At 49.8% G+C, this 12,660-nt stretch overlaps 1 protein-coding gene across 1 annotated transcript in view; it reads right to left on the reverse strand.

Annotated features, from left to right (window-relative positions):
- The window catches only part of LOC106590619 (docking protein 6), a 214,639-nt gene that overhangs the window by 148,647 nt on the left and 53,332 nt on the right, over positions 1-12,660 (reverse strand). Inside the window, exon 3 of the mRNA XM_045711018.2 lies at positions 6,861-6,975. Within this exon, the coding sequence (XP_045566974.2) occupies positions 6,861-6,975 (115 nt within the window). The remainder of the gene's footprint in view (positions 1-6,860; positions 6,976-12,660) is intronic.

A 12,660-nucleotide genomic window follows, 5' to 3' on the forward strand; every position in this document is an offset into this window, starting at 1 on the left:
GAGAGGAGGAGCTGATACTGGAACAGTACCACAGAGAGGAGTAGCTGATACTGGAACAGAACCACAGAGAGGAGAAGCTGATACTGGAACAGGACCACAGAGAGGAGGAGCTGATACTGGGACAGTACCACAGAGAGGAGTAGCTGATACTGGAACAGTACCACAGACAGTAGCTGATACTGGAACAGTACCACAGAGAGGAGGAGCTGATACTGGAACAGTACCACAGAGAGGAGGAGCTTATACTGGAACAGTACCACAGAGAGGAGGAGTTAATACTGGAACAGTACCACAGAGAGGAGTAGCTGATACTGGAACAGTACCACAGAGAGGAGGAGCTGATACTGGAACAGTACCACAGAGAGGAGGAGCTGTATACTGGAACAGTACCACAGAGAGGAGGAGCTGATACTGGAACAGTACCACAGAGAGGAGGAGCTGATACTGGAACAGTACCACAGAGAGGAGGAGCTTATACTGGAACAGTACCACAGAGAGGAGGAGTTAATACTGGAACAGTACCACAGAGAGGAGTAGCTGATACTGGAACAGTACCACAGAGAGGAGGAGCTGATACTGGAATAGTACCACAGAGAGGAGGAGCTGTATACTGGAACAGTACCACAGAGAGGAGGAGCTGATACTGGAACAGTACCACAGAGAGGAGGAGCTGATACTGGAACAGTACCAAAGAGAGGAGGAGCTGTATAGTGGAACAGTACCACAGAGAGGAGGAGCTGATACTGGAACAGTACCACAGAGAGGAGGAGCTGATACTGGAACAGTACCACAGAGAGGAGGAGCTGATACTGGAACAGTACCACAGAGAGGAGGAGCTTATACTGGAACAGTACCACAGAGAGGAGGAGTTTATACTGGAACAGTACCACAGAGAGGAGTAGCTGATACTGGAACAGTACCACAGAGAGGAGGAGCTGATACTGGAACAGTACCACAGAGAGGAGGAGCTGATACTGGAACAGTACCACAGAGAGGAGGAGCTGCATACTGGAACAGTACCACAGAGAGGAGGAGCTGATACTGGAACAGTACCACAGAGAGGAGGAGCTGATACTGGAACAGTACCAAAGAGAGGAGTAGCTGATACTGGAACAGTACCACAGAGAGGAGGAGCTGATACTGGAACAGTACCACAGAGAGGAGGAGCTGTATACTGGAACAGTACAAAAGAGAGGAGGAGCTTATACTGCAACAGTACCACAGAGAGGAGGAGCTGATACTGGAACAGTACCAAAGAGAGGAGTAGCTGTATACTGGAACAGTACCACAGAGAGGAGGAGCTGATACTGGAACAGTACCACAGAGAGGAGGAGCTGATACTGGAACAGTACCACAGAGAGGAGGAGCTGATACTGGAACAGTACCACAGACAGTAGCTGATACTGGAACAGTACCACAGAGAGGAGAAGCTGATACTGGAACAGTACCACAGAGAGGAGGAGCTGATACTGGAACAGTACCACAGAGAGGAGGAGCTGATACTGGAACAGAACCACAGAGAGGAGGAGCTGATATTGGAACAGTACCACAGAGAGGAGGAGCTGATACTGGAACAGTACCACAGAGAGGAGTAGCTGATACTGGAACAGTACCACAGACAGTAGCTGATACTGGAACAGTACCACAGAGAGGAGGAGCTGATACTGGAACAGTACCACAGAGAGGAGGAGCTTATACTGGAACAGTACCACAGAGAGGAGGAGTTTATACTGGAACAGTACCACAGAGAGGAGTAGCTGATACTGGAACAGTACCACAGAGAGGAGGAGCTGATACTGGAACAGTACCACAGAGAGGAGGAGCTGTATACTGGAACAGTACCACAGAGAGGAGGAGCTGATACTGGAACAGTACCACAGAGAGGAGGAGCTGATACTGGAACAGTACCAAAGAGAGGAGTAGCTGATACTGGAACAGTACCACAGAGAGGAGGAGCTGATACTGGAACAGTACCACAGAGAGGAGGAGCTGTATACTGGAACAGTACAAAAGAGAGGAGGAGCTTATACTGCAACAGTACCACAGAGAGGAGGAGCTGATACTGGAACAGTACCAAAGAGAGGAGTAGCTGTATACTGGAACAGTACCACAGAGAGGAGGAGCTGATACTGGAACAGTACCACAGAGAGGAGGAGCTGATACTGGAACAGTACCACAGAGAGGAGGAGCTGATACTGGAACAGTACCACAGAGAGGAGGAGCTGATACTGGAACAGTACCACAGACAGTAGCTGATACTGGAACAGTACCACAGAGAGGAGAAGCTGATACTGGAACAGTACCACAGAGAGGAGGAGCTGATACTGGAACAGTACCACAGAGAGGAGGAGCTGATACTGGAACAGAACCACAGAGAGGAGGAGCTGATATTGGAACAGTACCACAGAGAGGAGGAGCTGATACTGGAACAGTACCACAGAGAGGAGTAGCTGATACTGGAACAGTACCACAGACAGTAGATGATACTGGAACAGTACCACAGAGAGGAGGAGCTGATACTGGAACAGTACCACAGAGAGGAGGAGCTTATACTGGAACAGTACCACAGAGAGGAGGAGTTTATACTGGAACAGTACCACAGAGAGGAGTAGCTGATACTGGAACAGTACCACAGAGAGGAGGAGCTGATACTGGAACAGTACCACAGAGAGGAGGAGCTGTATACTGGAACAGTACCACAGAGAGGAGGAGCTGATACTGGAACAGTACCACAGAGAGGAGGAGCTGATACTGGAACAGTACCAAAGAGAGGAGTAGCTGTATACTGGAACAGTACCACAGAGAGGAGGAGCTGATACTGGAACAGTACCACAGAGAGGAGGAGCTGATACTGGAACAGTACCAAAGAGAGGAGTAGCTGTATACTGGAACAGTACCACAGAGAGGAGGAGCTGATACTGGAATAGTACCAAAGAGAGGAGAAGCTGATACTGGAACAGTACCACAGAGAGGAGGAGCTGATACTGGAACAGTACCACAGAGAGGAGGAGCTGATACTGGAACAGTACCACAGAGAGGAGTAGCTGATACTGGAACAGTCCCACAGACAGTAGCTGATACTGGAACAGTACCACAGAGAGGAGAAGCTGATACTGGAACAGTACCACAGAGAGGAGGAGCTGATACTGGAACAGTACCACAGAGAGGAGGAGCTTATACTGGAACAGTACCACAGAGAGGAGGAGTTTATACTGGAACAGTACCACAGAGAGGAGTAGCTGATACTGGAACAGTACCACAGAGAGGAGGAGCTGATACTGGAACAGTACCACAGAGAGGAGGAGCTGTATACTGGAACAGTACCACAGAGAGGAGGAGCTGATACTGGAACAGTACCACAGAGAGGAGGAGCTGATACTGGAACAGTACCAAAGAGAGGAGTAGCTGTATACTGGAACAGTACCACAGAGAGGAGGAGCTGATACTGGAACAGTACCACAGAGAGGAGGAGCTGATACTGGAACAGTACCAAAGAGAGGAGTAGCTGTATACTGGAACAGTACCACAGAGAGGAGGAGCTGATACTGGAATAGTACCAAAGAGAGGAGAAGCTGATACTGGAACAGTACCACAGAGAGGAGGAGCTGATACTGGAACAGTACCACAGAGAGGAGGAGCTGATACTGGAACAGTACCACAGAGAGGAGTAGCTGATACTGGAACAGTCCCACAGACAGTAGCTGATACTGGAACAGTACCACAGAGAGGAGAAGCTGATACTGGAACAGTACCACAGAGAGGAGGAGCTGATACTGGAACAGTACCACAGAGAGGAGGAGCTGATACTGCAACAGAACCACAGAGAGGAGGAGCTGATATTGGAACAGTACCACAGAGAGGAGGAGCTGATACTGGAACAGTACCACAGAGAGGAGGAGCTGTATAGTGGAACAGTACCACAGAGAGGAGGAGCTGATACTGGAACAGTACCACAGAGAGGAGGAGCTGATACTGGAACAGTACCACAGAGAGGAGGAGCTGATACTGGAACAGTACCACAGAGAGGAGGAGCTTATACTGGAACAGTACCACAGAGAGGAGGAGTTTATACTGGAACAGTACCACAGAGAGGAGTAGCTGATACTGGAACAGTACCACAGAGAGGAGGAGCTGATACTGGAACAGTACCACAGAGAGGAGGAGCTGATACTGGAACAGTACCACAGAGAGGAGGAGCTGAATACTGGAACAGTACCACAGAGAGGAGGAGCTGATACTGGAACAGTACCACAGAGAGGAGGAGCTGATACTGGAACAGTACCAAAGAGAGGAGTAGCTGATACTGGAACAGTACCACAGAGAGGAGGAGCTGATACTGGAACAGTACCACAGAGAGGAGGAGCTGTATACTGGAACAGTACCACAGAGAGGAGGAGCTTATACTGCAACAGTACCACAGAGAGGAGGAGCTGATACTGGAACAGTACCAAAGAGAGGAGTAGCTGTATACTGGAACAGTACCACAGAGAGGAGGAGCTGATACTGGAACAGTACCACAGAGAGGAGGAGCTGATACTGGAACAGTACCACAGAGAGGAGGAGCTGATACTGGAACAGTACCACAGAGAGGAGGAGCTGATACTGGAACAGTACCACAGACAGTAGCTGATACTGGAACAGTACCACAGAGAGGAGAAGCTGATACTGGAACAGTACCACAGAGAGGAGGAGCTGATACTGGAACAGTACCACAGAGAGGAGGAGCTGATACTGGAACAGAACCACAGAGAGGAGGAGCTGATATTGGAACAGTACCACAGAGAGGAGGAGCTGATACTGGAACAGTACCACAGAGAGGAGGAGCTGTATAGTGGAACAGTACCACAGAGAGGAGGAGCTGATACTGGAACAGTACCACAGAGAGGAGGAGCTGATACTGGAACAGTACCACAGAGAGGCGTAGCTGATACTGGAACAGTACCACAGACAGTAGCTGATACTGGAACAGTACCACAGAGAGGAGGAGCTGATACTGGAACAGTACCACAGAGAGGAGGAGCTGATACTGGAACAGTACCACAGAGAGGAGGAGCTGATACTGGAACAGTACCACAGAGAGGAGTAGCTTATACTGGAACAGTACCACAGACAGTAGCTGATACTGGAACAGTACCACAGAGAGGAATAGCTGATACTGGAACAGTACCACAGACAGTAGCTGATACTGGAACAGTACCACAGAGAGGAGGAGCTGATACTGGAACAGTACCACAGAGAGGAGGAGCTGATACTGGAACAGTACCACAGAGAGGGTTAGGAAGTGAAGGACATGCAGGTTAGCCTCCTGGGTAGGGTGGACATGTGTGTGTGTGTGCACGTGTGTGTGTGCGTGTGTGTGTGTGTGTGTGTGTGTGTGTGTGTGTGTGTGTGTGTGTGTGTGTGTGTGTGTGTGTGTGTGAGGGTAGGAAGTGAATGACCCTGTGGTGGACACGGAGGACACAGCCCTCCATATGGCAAGGGACTCAGCCGTGGGCGTGTAACTGCTGAGCCGTGTGTCTGAGAGAGAGAGAGAGAGAGAGAGAGAGAGAGAGAGGACGACGACGAAGATAGAATTCACTGCACCCCATAAGGCACATAATCTCCCCTCTGAGATCCACTGCTACAGCTCACATCAGCACATCTCACACACACACACACACACACACACACACACACACACACACACACACACACACACACACACACACACACACACACACACACACACACACACACACACACGCACGCACGTGCACACACACACACACGTGCACACACACAAATCACCTACAACCTGAAATCACCTACAACCTGTAACTAGAGGAGAGGAGGAGATTAGAGGAGAGGAAAAGAGAGGAGAGAGAGGAGAAGAGAGGAGAAGAAAGGAGGAGAAGAGAAGAGAAGAGAAGAGAAGAGAGAGAGAAGAGAAGAGAAGAGAAGAGAAGAGAAGAGAAGAGAAGAGAGGAGGAGAGGCGAAGAGAGGAGAAGAAAGGAGAGGAGAGGAGAAGAGAGGAGGAGAGGAGAAGAGAGGAGAAGAAAGGAGGAGAGGAGAAGAGAGGAGGAGAGGCGAAGAGAGAAGAGAGGAGAGGAGAAGAGAGGAGAGGAGAAGAGAGGAGATGAGAGAAGAGAGGAGAGGAGAAGAGAGGAGATGAGAGAAGAGAGGAGAGGAGAAGAGAGGAGAGGAGAAGAGAGGAGAAGAAAGGAGGAGAGGAGAAAAGAGAAGAGAGAAGAGAGGAGAGGAGAAGAGAGGAGAAGAGAGGAGATGAGGATATATATATATATATATATATATATATATATATATATATATATATATATATATATATATCATCCCCACTTTCTCTCTCTCTCGTTCTCTTTCAAAGTCCCCACCTTTCTCTCTCTTTTTCCCTACCCATCCCTATGAATCCAATATCCATCCATCCTCTGTTTCTCCTGAGTTTTCTATAAAGACTCTAACACTATTAACTAAGCCAATCCCTGCAGCAGAATTCATTACAACCTATCAGATCACAGCATCCCTTCTGCTCTACCAGGATCCAGAGGGTTTGCAACAATATATTGTTACAATGTACAATTGGTCTGAATCACAAACAAAGTAATGACTAAATCCCTTCAATATCAGAACCCCACCCCCCACCCCCTGCCACAATAACAAACCCCCTTCTAGCTAATACAATACAGATTCAAATGTCTGGTGCTTAGGACATCTTCAGTACTCATCTTTCTCCCTCAAACTCTGGAACCTTCTCTTTCCTTCTTTCTCTTCTCCTGTTTTCTCCATTTCCTGTGTACTCTTCATCCCACTATCCCTCCTTCGCTGCTTCCCTCGTTCCGTTCCCCAGGGTTGCATTGCTTACCTGACTCACAGGCAAATGTCTTGGACGTCTCGTCGTAAAAGACGATTGCCACGGCATGTTTCTTGGTCTCCCTCGGCATCCGTGTAATGTTCTTGATACTGCGGAGCTCTGTGATCTAAGACAGACAAAACAACAAAACATTAGCCAAAATCAACAGGATGACAGCTGAGGGGAAATCCATGGGAACACATCGTCTAGTTAAGTTAGGTTCAGAGATGTAATCCACCTTGTAAATTTGTTGTTCGGCTGGTTCCCTGAACAGCTAATTCATCATCTTAAATGACTGTTGGTGATGTTCTGTACATCCAGAAGTACAAAACAAAAATACATTTAATCATATATCAAATACATATCATATTTATTTGAACAAAGCTCTGTGAGACCTGTTGAAATTAGCTATATGAATGAAATTCATTACCACTACTATCATTTTATCAGGGAAATCAATGTAAATTGTATGAAGTAGGCCATTTAAATTGGATCAACTCAGTCTACTAAATGAGAGTATGGATTTCCGTAGCTCTGGCCCGATCTAAAAACACAACAGGAGCCATGGTGAACCTCCTTCACTTTGCAAATGAATCACTACAGATCCAATCGATACTCAGGAGCAGAATCAAAAAGCTACCACACGATGTTAACTCTGAGAGTGATGGAATAAAACAAAGAGACAAGGTCGTGTTTCATTGAATATCTTGTTCATTTACTGTGCTGCTTTATTCAACGATCTCCGTTCGCTGCTGGACAGATAAGAGACATTAGTGTAAAGCTCAGAGCAAACTGTGGACACAATGCCAGCCTGTTGGGAATTTATTAGGTAGGCTCACTGCCCATATACTGTAGAATGTGTGTGCGTGTGTGTGTGCACGTGTGTGTGTGTGTGTGTGTGTGTGTGTGTGTGTGTGTGTGTGTGTGTGTGTGTGTGTGTGTGTGTGTGTGTGTGTGTGTGTGTGTGTGTGTGTGTGTGTGTGTGTGTGTGTGTGTGTGTGTGTGTGTGTGTGTGTTGCCCATATAGTAACAACCTGACTGTTAAAGGTCAGACCTGACAGTACTTACATGTCACATGCAGAATGTTTATATTTCTTAAGATGTTTCGGGAACAGCATTTTACATGGTCAAGACTGTTGTGAAACTGCGTAACAGGGCATTGTGAAGGTGACGTTGTTCAAATCTGGGATTCGATTCCATTTTTCAGTTAAGCTATAGAATTCATTATCCAGAAAATAGCATTGATTCCATCTGTCTGCCTTTTCTATGATAGGAAGTGAATATGAAGAGAAAATGGTTCCTATCTTCCTCCAGAAAGATGATTATAACACAGAACTGCCAACCGAGACCACATCAGCATTGTAGCTTTCTGGACATGTGTGGTAAGGCAGCTCTCCTCTCCTCTCCTCTCCACCCCTGTCCTCCCTTCCCCAATTCCTCCCCTCATCGCTCTCCTCTCCCCATCCCTCTCCTCTCCTCTCCACCCCTGTCCTCCCTTCCCCAATTCCTCCCCTCATCGCTCTCCTCTCCCCATCCCTCTCCTCTCCTCTCCTCTCCACCCCTGTCCTCCCTTCCCCAATTCCTCCCCTCATCGCTCTCCTCTCCCCTCTCCTCTCCTCTCCTCTCCTCTCCACCCCTGTCCTCCCTTCCCCCATCCCTCCCCTCATCGCTCTCCTCTCCCCATCCCTCTCCTCTCCTCTCCTCTCCTCTATCCTCTTCTCTCCTCTCCCCTCTCCTCTCCTCTCCTCTCCACCCCTGTCCTCCCTTCCCCAATTCCTCCCCTCATCGCTCTCCTCTCCCCTCTCCTCTCCTCTCCTCTCCTCTCCACCCCTGTCCTCCCTTCCCCAATTCCTCCCCTCATCGCTCTCCTCTCCTCTCCCCTCTCCTCTCCTCTCCTCTACTCTCCACCCCTGTCCTCCCTTCCCCAATTCCTCCCCTCATCGCTCTCCTCTCCCCTCTCCTCTCCTCTCCTCTCCTCTCCTCTCCACCCCTGTCCTCCCTTCCCCAATTCCTCCCCTCATCGCTCTCCTCTCCCCATCCCTCTCCTCTCCTCTCCTCTCCTCTCCTCTCCTCTCCTCTCCTCTCCACCCCTGTCCTCCCTTCCCCAATTCCTCCCCTCATCGCTCTCCTCTCCCCATCCCTCTCCTCTCCTCTCCTCTCCTCTCCTCCCTTCCCCAATTCCTCCCCTCATCGCTCTCCTCTCCCCATCCCTCTCCTCTCCTCTCCTCTCCTCTATCCTCTTCTCTCCTCTCCCCATCCCTCTCCTCTCCTCTCCTCTCCTCTCCTCTATCCTCTTCTCTCCTCTCCCCTCTCCTCTCCTCTCCTCTCCTCTCCTCTCCTCTCCACCCCTGTCCTCCCTTCCCCAATTCCTCCCCTCATCGCTCTCCTCTCCCCATCCCTCTCCTCTCCTCTCCTCTCCTCTATCCTCTTCTCTCCTCTCCCCTCTCCTCTCCTCTCCTCTCCTCTCCACCCCTGTCCTCCCTTCCCCAATTCCTCTCCTCTCCCCATCGCTCTCCTCTCCCCATCCCTCTCCTCTCCTCTCCTCTCCTCTCCTCTCCTCTCCTCTCCTCTCCTCTCCTCTCCTCTATCCTCTTCTCTCCTTGTCCCCATCCCTCTCCTCTCCCTCTCCTCCTCTCTCCTTTCCTCTCCCCATCCCTCTCTCCTCTCCTCTCCTCTCCTCTCAGAACAGAACAGAGCTGTTGTAAAATAACATATACAGGTGAAGTCGGAAGTTTACAAACACATTAGCTAAACACATTTAAACTCAGTTTTTCACAATTCCTGACATTTAATCCTAGTAAGAATTCACTGGCTTAGGTCAGTTAGGACCACCACTTTAATTTAAGAATGTGAAATGTCCTTATAATATACTGCTCAAAAAAATAAAGGGAACAATTAAACAACACATCCTAGATCTGAATGAAAGAAATAATCTTATTAAATACTTTTTTCTTTACATAGTTGAATGTGCTGACAACAAAATCACACAAAAAGAATCAATGGAAATCCAATTTATCAACCCATGGAGGTCTGGATTTGGAGTCACACTCAAAATTAAAGTGGAAAACCACACTACAGGCTGATCCAACTTTGATGTAATGTCCTTAAAACAAGTCAAAATGAGGCTCAGTAGTGTGTGTGGCCTCCACGTGCCTGTATGACCTCCCTACAACGCCTGGGCATGCTCCTGATGAGGTGGCGGATGGTCTCCTGAGGGTTCTCCTCCCAGACCTGGACTAAAGCATCCGCCAACTCCTGGACAGTCTGTGGTGCAACGTGTCGTTGGTGGATGGAGCGAGACATGATGTCCCAGATGTGCTCAATTGGATTCAGGTCTGGGGAACGGGCGGGCCAGTCCATAGCATCAATGCCTTCCTCTTGCAGGAACTGCTGACATACTCCAGCCACATGAGGTCTAGCATTGTCTTGCATTAGGAGGAACCCAGGGCCAACCGCACCAGCATATGGTCTCACAAGGGGTCTGAGGATCTCATCTCGGTACCTAATGGCAGTCAGGCTACCTCTGGCGAGCACATGGAGGGCTGTGCGGCCCCCCAAAGAAATGCCACCCCACACCATGACTGACCCACCGCCAAACCGGTCATGCTGGAGGATGTTGCAGGCAGCAGAACATTCTCCACGGCATCTCCAGACTCTGTCACGTCTGTCACGTGCTCAGTGTGAACCTGCTTTCATCTGTGAAGAGCACAGGGCGCCAGTGGCAAATTTGCCAATCTTGGTGTTCTCTGGCAAATGCCAAACGTCCTGCACGGTGTTGGGCTGTAAGCACAATCCCCACCTGTGGACGTCGGGCCCTCATACCACCCTCATGGAGTCTGTTTCAGACCGTTTGAGCAGACATATGCACATTTGTGGCCTGCTGGATGTCATTTTGCAGGGCTCTGGCAGTGCTCCTCCTGCTCCTCCTTGCACAAAGGCGGAGGTAGCGGTCCTGCTGCTGGGTTGTTGCCCTCCTACGGCCTCCTCCACGTCTCCTGATGTACTGGCCTGTCTCCTGGTAGCGCCTCCATGCTCTGAACACTACGCTGACAGACACAGCAAACCTTCTTGCCACAGCTCGTATTGATGTGCCATCCTGGATGAGCTGCACTACCTGAGCCACTTGTGTGGGTTGTAGACTCCGTCTCATGCTACCACTAGAGTGAAAGCACCGCCAGCATTCAAAAGTGACCAAAACATCAGCCAGGAAGCATAGGAACTGAGAAGTGGTCTGTGGTCCCCACCTGCAGAACCACTCCTTTATTGGGGGTGTCTTGCTAATTGCCTATAATTTCCACCTGTTGTCTATTCCATTTGCACAACAGCATGTGAAATGTATTGTCAATCAGTGTTGCTTTCTAAGTGGACAGTTTGATTTCACAGAAGTGTGATTGACTTGGAGTTACATTGTGTTGTTTAAGTGTTCCCTTTATTTTTTTGAGCAGTGTATAAGAGAGCATGATTTATTTCAGCTTTTTATTTCTTTCATCACATTCCCAGTTTATTTTATTTGTATTTGACCTTTATTTAACCAGGTAGGCAAGTTGAGAACAAGTTCTCATTTACAACTGCGACCTGTGCAAGTTAAAGCAAAGAAGTTCGACACATACAACAACACAGAGTTACACATGGAATAAACAAACATACGGTCAATAATACAGTAGAGAAATTCTATATACAGTGTGTGCAAATGAGGTAGGATATGGGAGGTAAGGCAATAAATAGGCCATGGTGGCGAAGTAATTACAATATAGCTATTTACACTGGAATGGTAGATGTGCAGAAGATGAATATGCAAGTAGAGACACTGGGGTGCAAAGAAGCTAAATAAATAAATAAATAAATAAATACAGAATTGGGATGAGGTAGTTGGATGGGCTATTTACAGATGGGCTACATACAGGTGCAGTGATCTGCGAGCTGCTCTGACAGCTGTGCTTAAATCGTGATGGATTAGTAGGGTTCCGAGTAGCAGAGGTGTCCAAGTCCAATTGGCAAAATAGGTATAGTGGCCCAAAAAATTGGCCGATGGATCTATTCAGCGAGCCGGTTCCCAGTCCGGAGCCTCCGGCGAAGGTCCACTGTCCGGAACCTCCTGCGACGGTCCACAGTCCGGAACCTCCGGCGACGGTCCACAGTCCGGAACCTCCGGCGACGGTCCACTGTCCGGGAACCTCCTGCGACGGTCCACTGTCCGGAACCTCCTGCGACGGTCCACTGTCCGGGAACCTCCTGCGACGGTCCACTGTCCGGAACCTCCTGCGACGGTCCACTGTCCGGAACCTCCTGCGACGGTCCACAGTCCGGAACCTCCTGCGACGGTCCACAGTCCGGAGCCTCCTGCACCGGTGGTCAGTCCAGGCACGGTGTCCAGTCCCGCTCCATGGCGGGAGCCTTCCTATGCACCGATGCCCAGTCCAAGCATGGTGTCCAGTCCTGCTCCATGGCTGGAGTCTTCTTCTGCGCCGGTGCCCAGTCCAGGCACGCCGTCCAGTCCAGCTCCAGGGCAGGAGCCTTCCTCTGCGCCGATGCCCAGTCCAGGCACGGTATCCAGTCCTGCTCCATGGCCGGAGCCTTCTTCTGCGCCGGTGCCCAGTCCAGGCACGGCGGCCAACCCAGCTCTATGGCCGGAGCCCTCCTTTGCGCCGGTGCCCAGTCCAGGCACGGTGTCCAGTCCCGCTCCAAGGCCGGAGCCTTCCTCTGCGCCGGTGCCCAGTCCAGGCACGGCGTCCAACCCAGCGCCGGATCCGGAGTCTGGGCGGGGGCTACGACCTGCACCGGAGCCGCCACCGACACAAATCACCCCCCCCCC

The sequence above is a fragment of the Salmo salar genome, chromosome 29, assembly GCF_965601325.2.
Source record: "Salmo salar chromosome 29, fSalSal1, whole genome shotgun sequence".
NCBI classification, from domain to species: Eukaryota; Metazoa; Chordata; class Actinopteri; order Salmoniformes; family Salmonidae; genus Salmo; species Salmo salar.